At 39.4% G+C, this 20,202-nt stretch overlaps 1 protein-coding gene across 1 annotated transcript in view; it reads left to right on the top strand.

Annotated features, from left to right (window-relative positions):
• LOC144267326 (contactin-4) overlaps nucleotides 1–20,202 on the top strand; it is a 234,188-nt gene that overhangs the window by 94,155 nt on the left and 119,831 nt on the right. Inside the window, exons 4-6 of the mRNA XM_077821196.1 lie at nucleotides 6,190–6,393; nucleotides 10,315–10,417; nucleotides 11,573–11,757. Coding sequence (XP_077677322.1) covers nucleotides 6,190–6,393; nucleotides 10,315–10,417; nucleotides 11,573–11,757 — 492 coding nt within the window. The remainder of the gene's footprint in view (nucleotides 1–6,189; nucleotides 6,394–10,314; nucleotides 10,418–11,572; nucleotides 11,758–20,202) is intronic.

Here is a 20,202-nt window from a genome sequence, read left to right on the forward strand (position 1 = left end):
CCACATACTTCCTCTCTTTTTCCTTCTCCTCCAGTTCTTTGTCCCTCGCTTCCATAGCTCTCCTGTGAGCAGCCGCTTGGTGTTGTTCTGCTTCTCTCGCTGCCTCCCTTTCTTGTTCCTTCTTCAGCCGCATGAGTTCTATCTGTCTTTCATGTTCCCTTTGTCTTTCCTCAGCCTGAAATTTGGCTAATTCCAGCTGTAGTCGAGCTGAGGATTTGGTCATTCTAATCTCTCTGTTTTTAACTAACTTTACACCCGAGGTTTAGAAATAAACAAACAAAACTTGGCTGTAAAATTTTGCTGTGCTGGAATAGAATACCTATTCTCTGATAGTGATGGTCAGCCTACAGAAAAAGACAATTCCCTTGTCTCTGCTCTGGGCCCAACTTAAAGCAAAAAACCTCCAGCTACTTGGAAACCTGCTTACCCAGCCCAAAGAAAAAAAAATTCCCTTTCAAACCTGTGCTCCTTGTAAAACAAAAAAATCAAAATCCAAAAAAAAAAACCCCTGCCACTTTTGTCTCCAGGCAAATGGGTAGAGCACACACCCCTTTTAGGAAGGAAAAAAAAAAAAATAACCCTCTGGGTTGGAAGACTCTGAATTTCCCTGCAGGAGTTAAGTACCCTGCCTCCAGGCAAAGAAAACCTGCAATTCACAAGATAATCCCCTTTTGTCTCTGCTTGGCCACAAAGCAGAGAAAAACAATCTGCTTTCAGTTTCAACTGCTTCAAAGCCACAGGAAAAAAAAATTCCTTTTTAAAATCTGTATTTCTAGTTCAAAAAATCTCAACTGGATCTCAAAATGATTTCAGGTTAATCCCACCACTATGCCACCATGTCAAGGTTCCTCCCCCACTCTGAACTCTAGGGTACAGATGTGGGGACCTGCATGAAAAACCTCCTAAGCTTATCTTTACCAGCTTAGGTCAAAACTTCCCCAAGGTACAAAGTATTCCACCCGTGGTCCTTGGAATGGCCGCTACCACCACCAAACTAATACTGGTTACTGGGGAAGAGCTGTTTGGACGCGTCTTTCCCCCCCAAAAATACTTCCCAAAACCCTGCACCCCACTTCCTGGACAAGGTTTGGTAAAAAGCCTCACCAATTTGCCTAGGTGACTACAGACCCAGACCCTTGGATCTTAAGAACAATGAACAATCCTCCCAACACTTGCACCCCCCCTTTCCTGGGAAATGTTGGATAAAAAGCCTCACCAATTTGCATAGGTGACCACAGACCCAAACCCTTGGATCTGAGAACAATGAAAAAACATTCAGTTTTTTACAAGAAGACTTTTAATAGAAAATAGAAGTAAATAGAAATGAAGAAATCCCCCCTATAAAATCAGGATGGTAGATATCTTACAGGGTAATTAGATTCAAAAACATAGAGAACCCCTCTAGGCAAAACCTTAAGTTACAAAAAAGATACACAGACAGAAATAGTTATTCTATTCAGCACAATTCTTTTCTCAGCCATTTAAAGAAATCATAATCTAACACATACCTAGCTAGATTACTTAGTAAAAGTTCTAAGACTCCATTCCTGGTCTATCCCTGGCCAAGCACAGCATACAGACTGACCTAGACCCTTTGTTTCTCTCCCTCCTCCCAGCTTTTGAAAGTATCTTGTCTCCTCATTGGTCATTTTGGTCAGGTGCCAGCGAGGTTACCTTTAGCTTCTTAACCCTTTACAGGTGAGAGGAGCTTTCCCCTGGCCAGGAGGAATTTCAAAGGGGTTTACCCTTCCCCTTATATTTATGACATGCACAAAGAAGTTAATTCTTTGACAAAAGGAAATCTGCTTTCCTTCTCCTGGAATGCGATAAGCTTACTGCTATTGCACTGAGCATCCCAAGTATGTACAGAAGCACGAACAGCAGAGTAAGCTGAAGTCACCAGTTTTCCTAAATCAGCAGCATACATGTGTATATATAAGGAAAAGTTCTTAACATGAACAGTATAGTGAAAAAAGTTTCTTATTTAATGTCCTGAATCCAGTGAATTTTAAAAAGTTGTGGAAGCCTGTGATCATGCCTTAAAAGTTCAAAAATAGCAGTTTTCCTCTGTCCAGTCTTGAAATCCTTGCCAAAGTGTGAATTTGCCAGCAGTCTTAAATTTTTTTGACACACCTTTCTCTCTTTTGGAAATGCGTGCAGTCAAAGCACTCCCCGCATGGAAAGTGCATCTCCCTAGGAAAAGAAAGATATATAATGTATAAAGGGTCAGCTTCTCGGCTGGTATCAATTGACTAAAAACCAATCAAGCTTCATAGATTTTCACCAGTTGCAAATCTGGGTCAAAATGTATAAAAGAGTGCACCACATTTAAGAGATCTAGCTTAATGTATTTTAAAAAGGCAAATAAAACATTGTATGCAGTGTAGTAAAACATTGTCTGTTACCCAAAATTCCATGAGAAGGGACCCAAGTTAGAAAACAGCACATCACATTCAGTCCTGAAAGGATACCTGGTATGGTCTGTGAGAAACCATGAACTACTCTGGATACAATCTTTACACTGTAAGGCACCTTGTTATAACCCACATAAGTTTTTCAATCACCCACCAGAATCACCAAATGCTATCTCGTACTGTATTTTAAGTGTCTGTTTACTCAGATGTTACAAATTGCCTATGGCACAGGAACTGTCTGTCACTTCCAGAGCAATTAATATGTGAAACCTTATCAAAAGAAATCTGTCAAGTTTGAAAAGACATAAATATTGCACAGGGATCTCTAAGGAAATCAAAGTGAGTATTGTACAGTATGTACAATATATATATATTGCTACAGAAGGAAATGTACTTAAGGCTTCTCCAGTCTGCTTTATTTCCCATCCTTTTTATTATATCACTTGATGCAAACTCACTGTAATTCTACAATAATAAAAAGTCCCCAGTTATTTTAGAACAATAAAATTAGAACTCTTAATAGTATCACCCAGTTATTTTCAATACTACACAGCACATCTGACTTGATAATGCTGCCTCAAGCCTTATAACTACAGCAGTTATTAGTTATACAGCTGTAGTACTGTGCAGTGTAACTGTGTTAGAATCAGCATAAGACAGAGATACTAAATCATTAGATCTTTAGTAAGGCTGAGATTTTCAAAGGTGGCTAGTGATTTGGGGTTCCTCTTTTTGTATTTTGAGGGTCTTGAGACAACTTAAAGGAATCTGATTTTCAGAAAGTGCTGAGCATCCAGCCTCTGAAAATTTGTCCACTTTGCCTCAAGATGGGCTCCCAATAATTGAAGTACTCAAAATCACTAGTTGGTTTTTAAATCAGTCTTCCCCATTGCATACAACATCCACACAGTCTTCTTCACTCTTGTATCTGCTTGCCTAGGGTTTCTAAACTCACACTGAATTGGAGTCAAACAAATTGCTGAGTATCTTATTGATTGACTGTGCTGTAGTTACTACATAACATTTTTGTCTTAGGCTTTTCCTTATTTTGCAGGGGGGACCATGATCTGTGGAGATTCACTCAAACCTAAAAGCTGCTGTTTGCATTCTAGAGCAGAAATGTTTGTCTATTGTTGGATTCTTCTGGGGGAAACAAGTTAATTGTTCACCATGAGTAAATTAAAAAAAAAAATCTAAATACTTGCAGGAAATAATAAGCCTGCTGAGAAGTGCTACCTTGTTTATTCGAAGTATCCTCTTGACATCAGCATGGGGTTACTTATAATTAGATGCACATGTGTAAATACGATGATTAGATATTCCCACATAAACGTAATTATATCTTCCAAGAGGTCTAAGCAGATATTTTATAATCCTGTCATTAAATAAATAAATAACTAAAATGAAAACCACAACAAACTGCATACCCCCTCCTATGTGTGTAAACACTGGAACGTTAGGACAGAATGTATTTCCTAAAGTACATAACAGTACTTGAGGTCAATTACAATTATGGCTCATTAGAGTATTAAACTAAGAATATGCTGTTTACTATAATTAATGTTCCCTTTACAAAGCTACAGTGATCTTTCCTTACTGTAATTTCTCAAACATTTTCAATGTTTAGGTATTAGTCTGAGACAAATATAATGGGGTTATATTACATTAACCTAACTTATAAACTCTGCAATCACTTGCAGTATGTCTCTCACAGTTTTTTCTTTTGCAAATAACTTCCAAAGACATGTTATAAATTAAAGTATTATCGAATTAGTCACACTGAAGATTATAGCTACTTAATTTAGTGTATTAAAAAATTCCAAAGTATAAAACCGTACAGTTCACAAGAACAGAGTAAGGCAGATTCCACCATAATTTATCTTGAAAGGAAAGAATGAATAAAGTTAAGAGTATTCTTCATGACTCAGGAAAAATGAGATTGTCACGGGGTGGTCCCTTGTGAGTCCTTTTAGGCCTTTATCACAGATCACAACTTCTCCAGGTCTCCTTCTCCACCACCTTTCTTTATCGTATTCTTCCAGCAGGCCACAGCATATAGTGTTGTTCACATATATTTACTGTTCATAGCCAGCTTCCCCGCTTGCTTCTAGCAAAGGGAACCCTACTAGCAGCAGCAACAGTCAGTCCTGCCTACCTCTGCCTTCCTTCCGGCTACCAACCCTTCCCACGACCCTTCCTTCCTGTCTGCTTATGTGGGCCCAGTTGTTGGGCCTGCTTCTACCCACTTAGCCACTCAGACTATCCCCATTCAGTTGATTATCCTCTTTTGTCAACTGCCTGTCTTTCAATCAGAACTCAGTTAGCGTAAACAGATGGGGATTTGAGTGATGGAGTGCTGAGTTAGTACCTGAGTCAGCACACCCTGTTACAGATATGTTCTTGGTGACAAAGGCATAACAATTGTTCCACACTTAGTTTCCATGTGATAAAACGTCCTGACCTGTCAAACCATTAAGTCTGAATTCTCTGCGATATGGTGGATGATAAATTCAAATAAATGGAGGTGGATCCCAATGAGTTATGTGCACATACAAACATAGTCACCCACAATTTTGATGCGCCGTTTCGGAAGTGAAGATGTAGAATTTGCTTGTGAAAGCTGGTCCACAACAGTTCTTAAAGGTGAACTACAAAGTAAGTTTCCCTGCCAAAGACAATGGTTCATGATAGTTCTCTATTTCATTTGCATAATGGTGGAAGGCCTGATCCTGGTAAGTGATCAATGCAGAAAGACATTTGTGGGGCCTTGACTTGGGAATTCTACATGGGCATGAAAGTCAGCCAGCACGGTAACATTGCAAGATTGGGACCAAATGCTATGGCAGCAGCTGTATTATTCCCTGTTATGCTTTGTGTCTAAAGTTTTCAACACTTGCAAGAGAAAAATAGAAGCCTGGACGTAGGTCAGTATAGGAGGAAAATATATTCAGTTTTAACCAGTTTCTTTTTAAATGTGTTAATGTGTAAATTTTTAAGACTACACACATGTTTTATTGTAGATGCAGGATATCGTGGTTCTTAAATTTGTAAAAAAAAATTCAGATTGCTTTTAATTGATGCTGTGACATACAAAGCTGATATTTTTTGATGAAATTCTTTAAAAACTGAACCTTTGGGTATAAATCAAAGAAGTCTCACAAAAATCAACATTGCAATTGATGTAAAAGTCCACTAAACAAGACCAACATTATCTATACCCAAATGTAACAGGTTTTTTTACTATTTTTTCCCCGAATTAATGACTAGTCCAGAAAAAAGAAGCGAGATACTGAGACACCTTTATTCTATACGGTACTGTCTATCTGCATTTCTGCTTCTTTACAGTTTATGCAAGGCTGCTCTTGAGTCATCTTTGCCATAAATAGCTCCAGTGGCTGCCTCTGCTACAGCTCATCGCTTTTCTAAGCCATGTGAAATTGGCATGATTCTTGACAGTTTCAGAATAGAATTAGAGAAATTCTCGTTAATTTCATTTTGTTCTGGTTTGGAAAAGTTGAGGGGCAACAGAGGCGTTGGAGCTTTTAGCTGTCTGGCTGAAGACTCAGAAAGACAGCACTGCACCAGTACACGTATGGAAGATTATATTCATAATTGTACAAACAAGACATTTTCATTTCATTACGAGTTACTGTCCCCTTACTGTAAGTACAAGAGACAGGGAGAAATTCATTTTCAGAGTTTCAGTTCTGCCCTGGGATGGAACCATATTTTAAAATTAAAAAAGCATTATGTTAATAATACCTTTTACTTCTAGAACTGACTTACGCATGGATCTTCAATGAATATCCATCATTTGTGCACCAGGATAATCGTCGCTTTGTTTCTCAAGAGACTGGGAATTTGTACATAGCAAAGGTGGAAACATCTGATGTGGGCAACTACACATGCGTAGTGACAAACACTGTAACAAATAATAAAGTGCTGGGCCCCCCAACTCCTTTGATACTGAGAAATGATGGTAAGATATCTGTTTTTTGTTGTTGTTGTTTGTTTGTTTTTTTGAAGCAATCATTCTGCAAATATTAAGAAACGGCCTGAATTTTTATTCAGAGTAAAGATAAATAATTAGTCTCAACTTCCTAAAGTTCCACTGAGAATTTGAAGAATGCACAGACTCAGTTTGCAGTTCTATGTCATAGAAATCAGTATTTTTTAAAGCTGTTGTTGTAAAAGATACTTTGTCACTGGAAGATGCCACAATAGCAGGGGATTGTTGTAAAATAAAATACAAACTTGGAGACACTTGAGCAAGGACAGGGAAGAAAACAGATTTTAGTGGATATGCTGCAGTTTTGCTCATTTTATACAGGCCAAAAATGATCACACAAACACTTAGTTGTTTTGGAAGCTATTAGCTTAGGCAATAGTTCCCAGTAGAATGAATGCTATTTTTAGTAGTCAGAGGAGTGCTACAAGAAGGGGAAAATAAGTAAAGATTTCTAATTTTATACCACAAATAGACTTGTATCACATTAAGTTTTTGAGTAGATACATAAATCATATTTTCATGATTGCTTGCAGTGTTTAAATGATCAAGTTAGCCTTAGGAAGTCAATGGAGTAATGGATAGCAGAATTTGGCCCTATATATATATGGTAATATAGGTTACCACAGTGCAGGAAAGAAAAAGATGAAAGCTTAAAGCTGTGAAGTCTTCCATTAGCATCTGCTCCATATGAGGAATAAAAATAGCCTGTATGTTATTTAAGATCTTCAGTAACAATATTTTACACAGATCATACAATACTCTGCTTCCACTGACTTCAGCGGAAGTAAGATTGGGCCCTGTATATGCTGTGGTTCTTGAAATGGAGCATAATGTTATGATGCTTACTAGTGGTACTCACTATGAAGCACATTGCCAAGGGCTTTGCCTTAGCAAATCATTCCTCTGCACACTCACACTAACATATTTACAGGGTCCAATTGCCTTCCTAAACATACTCCAACTCCTTTGAGGTGTACTCTACAGTTTATTATGGACTTGAAATTTTAATTGAACTGCTGAGGAGCCCTGGAAAACATTGCATTAAACAGTAAAGGTGCTATAATGTCCATTTAGCAAAATATGGTCAGATTTCCCCAGGCGCAAAAGTTAGTATCTTTAAGATGCGCGAAATTTTGTATTTTGAAACTAAGCTTGTCACTAACATTGTGTGCAACATCTAAAATCATTTCCAACTTGGTTTCTAATACAACAGTTAGTGATGCAATAAAATCTGGACTTAACATGCTATGATGCATCAAAAGAAAGAACACAGCACATTTCAGAAATATAAAGAGCAAAAATGAATGAAATGGAAACCACAGAATAGCCACATTGTATTTAAACTGGCAAATATGTCTTGCTTGTCTTTTGGATTTATGCCGACATGTCCAGCAATCTTAATATAGGACATATTATTCTCATTAGACTGCTGTATCATTAAATTAGCAGGCTAAGAGGCCTATTCATCAACAATTAATGTCCCAGTTACATCTAATTTCAATTAGAATTACATGGGAAAATTTCACAATGTACCTCTCCCACTTTACTTAAAATATACTAAACTGTTATTAATCTATTTACTGTACATTATATATGATTAAACATGCAACCATGTAGCAGAATTCCTGTCTATGGTGAGGTGGAATAGGAAGCCTCCCCTCCACACACACACCCGAAAAGGAAGGTTTGGGGTTTTTTCCCCCAAAAATATAGGCTAGACTAGGGATGAAATGTTCTCCACCTGTAGAAAACCTGAGGTGGAGATCCTTTCCACCACTTTGGCTCTTTTACGCTGGGTTGAGGGCCTTAGCAGCATAAAGGGGGCCTTAAAAACCCCAGTTCTGCCTCGGGAGGATTCCCCCGGCACAGGCGTTGTGGAAGACAGGCGTAAGATTGTCTCCTGAGGCTCCCCTTGCAAACCCTGGTGTAGGGTGTGGGTCAGGAGCGGAGGTTGGGAGAGTGTGTCTGGGACAGGGCTACAGCACACTTTACAGCAGAGACTCCAGGTAGCATTGCATCCTGGGACAACAGTGCAGCCCCCTGGGGCTGTCTAATTTATGCCAAGGGTCTCACCAGCTCCTGGAGCAGCCCAGGATCTCGGGGCAAAAATGTGGCCTAAAGATACCTTAGCCCCTGCTGCCCCAGGGCTACCAGTTCTGTGCAGTGGCTCCCATTCCCCGCTACTCTGGATCTTAGTCCCAGTCACCTTGTCCAGCCATTCCAAGCCTCCCTTTTTTCCTCCAGCTCCTTGTCCAATCTCAGTGTTTTAACTCAGGCCAACTGGCTCCCAGTCCTGCTCATTTCTATCACCGGCTCCCAATCCCGGTTTTCTTGCCCAACCAGCCTGATCCTCTCCCCCCTAGTTCCCAGGCCCAGTCTCCTTTGGCAGATATTTTCAACAAACACAACAAAATCATCCTGAGGTAGACACCCAGAATAGAAAATTTCAGTCCAAACAGTTGAAGTTTCGCCAAGTTTTAAGCAACTGAAAACAGGGTCTTATATTGGAAACTGTCAGGCAGCCTTAAAATGGACAGCACTATCAGCTCCATCCATATTATAATCTCCAAAGGCTGAAAACTATTGGGCCTAATAATTCAAACTGAAATGCCTAGTTTAATGACATTCACTTGTGAGTTCCCTGATACTTTTATGTGTCTTGTTTTGGTAGTAAGTGTTGTGTATTTGTATTGTTAACAAACATACTTTGTTCAGATGACTGATTTCATGTGGCAGCTGCTTTTTATATAATGTAGAGACAATGCTCATTTAAGCAAATGGATTGAAGGAAGGTGATGTAACCTGTTGTTGTATCAGAACAGATAATATATAGGTCAAGAAGTAAAAATGGATTTGATGTAAGTCTTAGCCCACACACACACTTATCCTGGGCATTTTTGATATAAAACAATCCCACTGTGAAAAAGCAAAGCAAATAGCCTCTCCGGCTTCTTCTTGCTGTCATTAAACTTGCACCATGCAGTACTTTTTATAAAGCAATGACACACATGACAATACAGCAAATAAGAAAAAAAGACCACCAGAACTACTTCAATATATTTGATTTACTCATCAGAATTAACTCTGTGGGAACCTATGCTGCCCAAATTCTGAATCAGTGTGTATTGGTAGCAGTCATTTTTCTTCATCAGGTGTGCTGTTCCCTATCTCCAAAACTGCAGGACTCCCCCCATTCTTAAACCCCAGTCCTGCATGGTGGCCTCCCAGAGAGAAACAGTTAAGATTTAAACTACGATCATCATTTCGTTTATAATCACTATCGGTGAAATTATATGTACCAGTTTTAAGACTCTGCAGTCAGTAGAAATCTGGCAATTTATCATAAATTTAATGGCTTTTTTTATGTGCACAAATTTTTAAACACAATTTCATAAAAATCCTGCCATGTTACATTATTTAATAAGGCAGTTAAAGATCAAGAAATTACTAGTACAGTATACGATCTCTAAGCATCTAAATCCTTGAAGTTAATAGGAGCCCTGATTAGCCCCCAATGCTTTTAAAACTTTTTCTAGTGGCTATTTGTTCCACATTACATTATTCAAAAGATGGTGATCCTACTTTATTATCTCTTTCCGTATTTTACAAGATACCTGAAAAAGAACTAAATATTCAAAAGCAAAAAAGTAATGGAACCATGAAGAAATTTAATCTTAAACAGATGGAGGGGAGCTGTGATGCAGATTTTCCTCTAGCAGTAAATGGGAAGAGAGTCCACAGTACTAGGCTGTTAGAGACAGGCCCTGTTTTAAATGAGCAGATTAACTGGGCAAGTAATGATGTATAGAACAGCTCTGTGATAATGCAGGAACACTTGAGAATGTATCACAAAAATTCAGCCACACTTTAGCATCTATGATGTGTTCACAGGGGTGATGGGTGAATATGAGCCAAAAATAGAAGTGCAGTTCCCAGAAAATGTTCCATCTGCAAAAGGAACAACTGTGAAACTGGAATGCTTTGCCTTGGGAAAGTAAGTTTTGGTTCATTATTATTACTTTAGCTTACCCGGGTATAATAGTAGTGTATGTTAGAGTATGCTTTTTTAAATCACTTGCTTTATTTGTAGTATAGATATTTGCTGATTTCCTTTACATGGAAGAGATTTGTCTTAGCTTAACCCGCCATGAAAAATGTGATTGGTAAGGAGAAGAAAAGAGACAATTTATTTTGTAAAGTTGCATCTAGGTATATTCTGTTACTAAGGTTCTTTTGGCACCTGAGAGGCTCTGAAAAGTGTCACATGTTGCAATTACCATACATTTCCAGCACATATATGGGGAAGATGGGAAAGTGGAGTTGTTGGCACTCATTCACGGACTCCTGCTCACCAGGCCAGCGCAGACAATGTGAATGATGGGCTAGCTGGTAAACCCATTAAAAAATAAATTATGGAATCAGTGACCAAACTACTCCAGTTCTTTGGCAGAGTATTCACCCTGTGGAAAGAGAGGTCATCGTATATGAAACAGGGAACTGATCAGAGAAACAGTTATCTTAATCAGGCCAATGCTATACCAATATGGGGCCCAACCCTGCTCCCTCTGAATTTCAGTGGGAGTTAAGCTTAAGCCTAGGAAGACATAAAATCAAAAGAATAGCATTGTTCACTTTCCAAGAGAAGTATCAGGAATACACAATTGAGATTTTGGTGATCAAATCAAATAATTAAAATTAAGCCTGTGAAGTGCTTGTTGAAATGTTTTCTAGTGGGTAAGCAGCTCTCACTTAGCAACATGCATAATATATCAAGATGGGTGGATGTGTTTGTGTAATCACCCTCTAGTGACTGACCCACAGAGAGAATAAAGGACCTATTATTGTAACCAGCGATTGAACATGCTCTTCACCTCAAGTGAAACACACCTGTGTTTTTGGAGTTAATGGATCAAAGTTCTAGTCCTGATTCCCAAAGTCAGAAGGGAAGGTGGGGAGAGGTTTATCTAGGGATTGTGTCCGTTGTTTGCAGTTTGGATTCACAGCACACTATACTTAGTATATGAACAAAACTATTGCTTTTGGGGAAACAGAACTTCTACTGGTTCTACTTTTCAAAATATGAATTAATAACCCAGTAACGGGATGTAGCTTTTACTATGAGGCTCTTTTGCTTTATTCTTATTATCAGCCCAGTTCCTACTATTAGCTGGAGAAGAGCAGATGGTAAACAAATACCCAGGAAAGCCAGGAGACAAAAATCGAGTGGAGTTCTTGAAATCCCAAACTTTCAGCAGGAAGATGCTGGTCTGTATGAGTGTGTGGCTGAAAATGTGAGAGGAAAGAACATGGCACGAGGGCAGCTTACATTTTATGGTAAGCAGAATGACAACTTTCCTGTTTTTTTATTGCCGCACAAGCAATGTGTTGTAAACATCTTGTCAGGATGTCATTGGGTTTTTTTATGTTTTTTTAATTATTTTATTTTGCCAGCAGTAGTGCTCAACAAGTACAATTTGAAATAAAATAAAATCTTTCTGAGTAGGGCATATTGATTGTGACTAAGAAGTGAGGGAAATGAAAATATGCATTGTGGAAAGGAGACTGGCATGGTAACACACAGAAAGCAATTGTAAAGCAATTTATTTGCCTTTGCCTACAAATAGCTGCAAACCTAACAGTCCTATGAGGCATTCTGGTGGTTATGATTTGTGATTTATTATGAGAGCTGTGTGCTGCCCTTCATTAATCATTGGTAATTGCTCTTAACTGGGCTGTTTTTAGAAGGGGTTTTGGTGGTAACACTACACAGACTGAAAACTGTTGGTGATTAACCAAGTCAGTGCTTGACTAATCCTTCCCACTCCAAAGATTGTCTGTATCTGCTCTTGTTAGAGTCAAATCATGGGTATTGATCTGAGCACGATATAAATGTAAAATTTCAAACGCGTGGGCCTAGGATGACCAGATGTCCCGATTTTATAGGGACAGTCCCGATTTTTGGGTCTTTTTCTTATATAGGCTCCTAATACCCCCCACCGCCATCCCAATTTTTCACACTTGCTGTCTGGTCACCCTACATGGGCCTCTGATTAAGCTTGTATTGGTGCCTCTAATCCTAGTAGAAGTGTCTGCAGATACATGATCATCTATTGGAAACTCAGCCCCAAACTGTCAGCCTTTAGGAAATGAACTGAGCTTGCAATTGCAAAGTTTGAGTTGGTCTAAGTTACATTAGATTTGCTCATTTTGGATCACGATGTGTTTTTTAAAGGTAAGAAAGCACTGGCTAAAAATGTTCATGGTTTTGGATTTATTTTCATTTTGGTTATTTTTTTGGAACCTGCAGAATATGCAAGTGTATGCATGCACACACACAGAGTTGTCCTTGCTTTACACTCCCAACAAGCTTCAAAAATCCCTGTGTCATAGTTACCACCCTATTTCCAGACACAGCTTCTTCTGGAGCACGTTGGTGTCCTCCACTGAGGGACCAGTTGTTCAAGCGTGACCCGATATTCTCTCTCGTGCACTGGTACGGAGCACAGTTATTCTTTAGAGTGCCGAGCTCTATCAGCCTGGGAGGCTGGATTGAACTCAAGACCAAATCTATGTTCCCCACCACGACAGTACAGCATGTCTCCACTGCATTGCTGGCACAACCTCTGTTAGATTATAAGCAGTAAGCATCATGAATTTGGTGACCTCAATCCAATTCCCAGTGGACAACTGTCCACATCACAAAAGCCACAACCACAATTGCTGTCACTTGTCATACTTATCAGCAGTCTTGGCAGAGAAGGTCAGGATTTTATGGGATGACGGAGACTGAGCTACCCGCTTATCCCTAAAACCCTGTTCCTCCAGATCAGGGTTGAAGCACATTGCAGTGCAATGCTGGGAAGCTTGTTCTACTGCTGCCTGTGCGCCTACCTTTTCTCTGGGCAAATAGAGGCATTCAGTCTCCAGAACTGTTCCTCTGTGACCGGTGACCAGTGCAAATTCCACTGTTTATTTGGAAGATATTAAATTAAAATATTATCTTTTTTTTTTTTATCCCCAGTAGTGTCATTTTGAGGCTGGCATAATCTTTCTAGTTTTCAAGGACACCTTTTTTTGTTGGCACCCATTTAATGTTGAAAATGTAGACCATTTTCACAACATAGGTCCTGAAATTGACCCTGAGTTTCATATAAAGGCTAAAATTTTCATACTGAAAGCAACTTCGTGTAAATACCTCATATGAGTGGTGCATGAATGAATGAAAGCATATTCCCTTAATCCTTTTTCTTTTTAAAGATGGGAAATGTTATATCTTTATGGAAATATAACTAAGGTTGTTACAGCTTTTCAAGTTGGTTCTAGTGGGACAAACGTTCACAGCCTAAAAAGAGGAACACTCCAGAGTATTTGATATGGAAAATCAGACTTGTCACTTACTTGCAGCATTGCTCAGGGAAATGTTCTATCGCAATGCATGCCCTCAGAGATTAAAATCTGGCTCTAACAGTGTTACTCTTTTAAACTGAGTTATCTACGTCTGTGAACAGGTGGAAAAAAAGAAAATGAAATTCAAATTTGCCTGCTTGCTGTAGATAACCCAGGCATACCTCCTTTGTCAACCACTTTTGGTGCTTCAGAAAGTCGTCAGGAAAGGCTGACTTGTATTGTATTTCACTCTTGTATCAATGTTTATTCTTTTGTGTGACTTTTCCCATTGTTAGCATATCAGTGACACGAAAGTTGTTTGGCATTCTCATTGCTGCAGGAAAGAATAATTAAACATGACAGATGTATTCTTCCATAGATTTCTCTGTTTTGAGACACTAAAATATGTTGTGTTGTTGTTTTCCAAAGGCATGCATTCCTGTTATCCAGCTGTCCTACTTCATTATTAGAAAATGTACCAAATTAATATAATTATAAGTACTTGTATTTCTCAACCAAAAGTATATGGCAAACCCTGACTTAAACATTGCTTTCCTTGTTTTTTTTACCATAAGAGGCTATCATAACACACACACACAATACCTAACCAGGTGTTTTGTGTCTGAGATTAACTCCTGAATACGAGTGAATTAAGTTTGGAGATGTACCTCTCTTTTTTTTTTTTTTTAGCCCTTATGTGTTGCTTATCCATACAACACCACAGTAGCAGTCACAGGTATGTTGTATGGTATACCTGGCTTTGCAATCTGCTCCCTATTGAGCTGAAAAAATGAGCTTTCATAACAAGATCTAGTTTGAACCTCTGCTGCTGAAGAAGGTGTGCAAATTCCTTCTGCAATGCAGTGAGCCTTTAAACTTGAGCCTATTACCAGATCCAGGGCTCCCAGATGGTAGGAATGCATTATTGCCATATCATTTGGACTGGCTCCTGGGCTTCTAGCTTCTGCTTTCTCATTGAACTGATTGAACTTGGAAGTCAGAAGTCAGAGCAATATGTTTTGATCCAAAACATTTATGAAGTATTCACTTTAACCTGAATTCCATTTTTAATCTGACGGCTCAGAAATTTTAAACTTGATAACCTTACATGAAGCAAAGATTTATATATTATGCAGAGGTAAAAACCCAACACTTTTAGGGTTTTCCAAGGAGACTCTTCTGAGCTAATTCTAAGAGAGAGCTGCTTTTCCTTTCACAAAACCGGCATCAAGATAACTTTTTTATTTATTATTATTTTTTATTATTTGCCATGGCTCCTGGGATGCACAGTCATGAGCCAGGACTGCACTGTACAAACACGGAACAAAAAGCAGTCTCTGTCCCAAAGAGCTTATAGTCTAAATATAAAACAGGAGACAACTTTGGACACAGACTGATGGGAGAACACAAAGAAACAATGGTGCTGCCTTTTCAACTACTGTGATTAAAAACATTCCTAGGAAAAATGGGCCAACTACATCCCTGCTATAATTCTACTGAAATCAGTGAGCATGATTCTCCTCTGTCTTGCACCTCGTGGGAGCAAAATGCTACCACATCATAGCGTTACATTCCTTTTGTAGAAGTGTAAGTGACTAGAGCTGGGCATAATTTTTTAACTGAAACTGTTTTCAACAAAAAACTCTATTCAGTGACACTGAAATGTGCCTTAAGTTTGTGCCAGTTTTGACGAATTGGGTCAAAAAAACAAAAAAAAAATATGAAAAAGTCACAGTGTTTTATTTTAACATTTCTTAAAAGAAATGTTTTGAATTTTTTATTCAGAATGACTTTTTGTTTTAGAATTTCCTTTAATATTATTTTTTTAAAAGTTAAAAACTGCTTAAAAAAACAAAACAATATTTTTTCCATTTTTCTATTTGCTAAAGATTTCAGTTTTGCGTTGATCTGAAACAATTTTTTTATTTTTAGAATTGCCAGCAAACTTAAAAATCAGTTATTAGCAAGCTCTATAAATGACAGAAGTCTAAGTTTATTACACCAATGCTATTTCCTTTGGTGGATACAGATAATAGTACAGGCGTAATAGACTTCCATATCGCATGACATTTTGATTAAAAAACCAAGAACACTACAAAATTAACATGCTACAATTAAAGGTATTAAAAGCTGGCTAACCGATAGGACTCAAAGTTTACGTAAACAAGGAATCATCATTGAGTAGGAATGTGTCTGGTGGAGTACTGCAGGGGTTGGTTCCTGGCCCTCTGCTAGTTAACATTTTTATCAGTGACCTAGAAGAAAACATAAAATCATTGCAGATAAACTTTTGAAATTACACAAACATTGGGAGAGTGGTTAATAATGAAGAGGACAGGTCACTGATACACAGTGATTTGGATTGCCACAATGATTTGGATCGCCTGGTAAGTGGAGCACAAGCAAACAATATGTGTTTTAATAACCCAAAAGGGCTTATCATAGAATCATAAGACTGGAAGTTGACCTGGAGAGGTCATCTGCTCCAGTCCCCCGTGCTCAGGCAGGAGCAAGTAAATCTAGACTATCCCTGACAAGTGTTTTTCTAATCTGTTCTTAAAACCCTCCAATGACAAGGATTCCATTTCCACAACCTCCCTTAGTGACCTATTCCAGTACTTATATATCCTTATAATTAGAAAGGTTTTCCTAATATCTAACCTAAATGTCTTTTGCTGCAGATTAAGGTCTTTTCCTATGGTCAGTGGACATGGAGAACAATTGATCACCATCTTCTTTATAACAGCCCCCCTCAGTCTTCTTTTCTCAAAATTAAACATACCCAATTCTTTTAACCTTTCCTCATAGGTCATGTTTCCTAAACCTTTTATCATTGTTCTTGCTCTCCACTGGACCCTCATCTTTCCTAAAGTGTGGTGCGCAAAACTAGAACACAGCTCCAGTTGAGGCCTCACCAGTGCTTAGTAGAGAAGAGCAATAACTTCCCATGTTTTTGATATGACACTCCTATTAATACACGTATGCTTGATATTTCTCTTTTTTGCAACTGCATCACATTGTTGGCTCATATTCAAATTGTGATCCACTGTAACCTCCAGATCTTTTTCTACAGTACTACCACTTAGCAAATTATTCCCCATTTTGTATTTCTGACCAATTCTCCATGTTATCAAGGTCATTTTGAATTCTAATCCTGTCCTCCAAAGTGCATGCAATCCCTCCTGTTTGGTGCCATCCACAAATTTTGTAAGCATATCCTATTACCCAAGTCATTAATCAATATATTGATTAGTACAGCACCCTGGACACAACCTTGAGGGAACCTACTAGATACATCCTCCTAGTTTGACAGTAAACTCTTGGTAACTACTCTTTGAGTCTTTTACTCAAGGAGCTGAATCTATTCAGCTTAACAAAGGTAAGGTTAGGGGGTGAGTACCAGTCTGTAAGTATCTACAAATATTTGATAATGGGCTCTTCAGTCTATCAGACAAAGGTATTACAAAATGCGATGTCTGGAAGTTGAAGCTAGACAATTTTTGACTAGTAATAAGGTGTAATATTTTAACAGTGAAGGTAATTAACCATTGGAACAGTTTACTAAGAGTCATGGTGGATGCTTTATCACTGGCAATCTTAAAATGAAGACTGAATGTTTTTTTTTAAATCAGATGCTCTAGTTCAAAAGGAAATATTTGGGGGAAGTTATATGGCCTGTGTTTTGCCAGAGGTCAGCCTAGATATCACAGTGGTGACTTCTGGCCTTGGAATCTATGAAGCTATGTCTGTTCAAGGTGCAAAACATGTTTTCAGCTCTGATTTTTACTTCCACACTGTGGTATAGTCCTGAATGGACAACTACCAGGATGCCCCCGCCACTCTGAGCTCACACACATGTTGGGCGGTGGACACCATTTTGCTCTGCATCCTCCATGTAGTTTGAGAACAAAATGTCATCCTCCACATGGCAAACGTCCCAGTAAGCTGTTCCAGTGCGAACTGGCCCCACACCAGCTGAGCAAATGCACTCAGCTTTGCCATGCACCTCTTTTACAAGTCCCATGTAAAACAAGTTTTCATGGATAGCAAATAATGTAAAATACAGAAAACAAATGGCTACATGATGTCTTTAAAAGGACTTTTGCAAGTGAAATCAATTTTCAAAAGTGCCAACTCCCATTTTTAAAAAGTGATGTTAGCACTTGAGCACCTAAACCCTATTGACGTTCAGTGAGACTACGTGTTTTTTGAAAAATTTACCCAAAAGTGACTTAAGAGCCTAAATCATTTTCAAAAGTGAGTTAGGCATTTCAGAGCCCTGCCACCCGGAGCATTGCGCTGGCAGCGCAGTGAGCTGAGGCTGCGGGGGAAGGGGTGACAGCATGGGAGGGGCCGGGGGCTAGCCTCCCAGGCCAGGAACTCAGGGACCGAGCAGGAGGGTCCCACGGGCCAGATGTGGCCCGCGGGCCGTAGTTTGCCCACCTCTGCCCTACTGTAACTGTGGTTCTTTGAGATTGAAACAGGGTGGCTTGCCTCATGGGCTGGAGAGGCTGGGGATAAGCCAACCTCCATTACAAGATGATCTCCACCTGAGAGGAATCAGGTAATTCAAGTACAAAAAGGAGCAGGAGGTTGCAGTGAAGGTGGGAGCCCCAGGAAACTCTGGCTATATTTGTACACACTGCAGGGAACAGAAAGTCTCTGAGTCAGCAGGGGAAAGCTCCAGAAGCAGGAAAGAGTGCAGAAAGCTCTTGAGGCAAAGAGGCCTGAGAGAGACCCTGTCCAAGCTGGGGAGAGACTCCAAAGGCCCAGCTGGGAAGACCTGTGAAGGAGGACAATTTCTAGGCAGGAGATGCTGTGGGAGAAGCAGAAGGGCAGTCCCGCAGGGAGCTGGGTTTGTGCCCAACTGAATGTGGAATGAAGACTGTGTGTGAGTTTGTGTTCTATGTTTGAAAGCGTTATTTTGATACTGAACTGGGTTTGAGGCCCAAAGGGCCCGTATGTGCCTGAGAACTCAATAAATAGGATCTTAGGAGGGGATTGTTTGAACTACCTTTAAACTGAGTTTTTTAAAGGATCCTGAAGAGAGTAGGTAGTTGAGGCAGGGTGCTGTAGAGTGACCTCTGTCCACTGCGGGGTGCTTGGGTTACAGAGATTGTTGTCAATGCAGATTCCATGATCATCCTCCATCCCCACTTTTCAGTGTTCTCAGTGACATGGTCTTTGGATTGTGAGGGATCTGAGGGCCCTGCACCATCCTTTATGCCCTCATATGGGAGCACTGGGAGGCTTGGGGCGTATATGTGACCTTGATGGTAAAAAGACTCCAATTTTGTGAGCATAAGGTACATGCAGTCCTATAATGGAATCCACACTGATGACATGATGGATAACCACAGTTATTGTAGGGTAAGAAACTGTTCTTTATAGACTGCCCCTTTCTCAGAGAACTTACAAATGAAAGCCATGATCCTGCAAACCCTTATGCATATCCTTAACTTAAGCACATGTGTAGGCCTATTAGCTTCAATGTGAATAAAATTAAGTTAATTTAAGTAAATGCTTGCAAGTCTGGGGGCCTGAATGTGCATGACAGACAAAGGGAGTGTTAAGCTATGTCTACAGTAGAGACCTCACAGCGGCATTTCTGTACTTATGCCGCTGCACTGCTGTAAGATCTCCATTTTAGCCACTTTATGCCGACAGGAGAGAGCTGTCCCATCAACATAATTAAACCATCCCCAATGAGCAACTGTAGCTATGCTAGTGGGAGAGCGTCTCCTGCCAACATAAGGCTGTCCACACCAGCGCTTCTGTCGGTGTAACTTATGTCGCTCAGAGGGGTGTTTTTTTCACAACCCCGAGGGACATAAGTTATACCGACAAAAGTGCTAGTGTAGACATAGCCTTACTACCCTAATTATACAGATGGGATCCTGAGGAACAGAGAGATTAATTGACTTGCCCAATGTCATTCAGAAAGTTGGTGGCAAAGCTGGGCAGTGACCCCAACTCTCCTGATTGCCAGTATAGTTCCTTAATCCTTTACACACATGAGTAATCCTACTGTAGTCCAAAGGTCTGAGTCTCATTTATGATAAGGCCACTTTATACCATTCTGGCAATGTAAAGCAGCCTTAAATGTAAATTATATTATACCTGCTTCTAAGTCCCTTTTACACTGCCAGAAAGGTGTACCAAGAACAAGGTGCAGTAAATCTTTATAGGGCTGGGGCTTGAAATCATAGGCTATTTTTTTAAAGTCCAAAAAGACTTGAGGTGAAATAAAATACTGTTTGGCTAAAATACAGTAAAATCAGTGTGATACTTAGTATAGTTTATTAGTTAAAAATAAGAGTTTGAATGATGATCATAAGACATTCCAACTTCCCTCAGATTCTTGCAGTATCTGCAGTCTGGTGCATAAGTGAG

The sequence above is a fragment of the Eretmochelys imbricata genome, chromosome 7 (assembly GCF_965152235.1).
Source record: "Eretmochelys imbricata isolate rEreImb1 chromosome 7, rEreImb1.hap1, whole genome shotgun sequence".
Taxonomy (NCBI): Eukaryota; Metazoa; Chordata; order Testudines; family Cheloniidae; genus Eretmochelys; species Eretmochelys imbricata.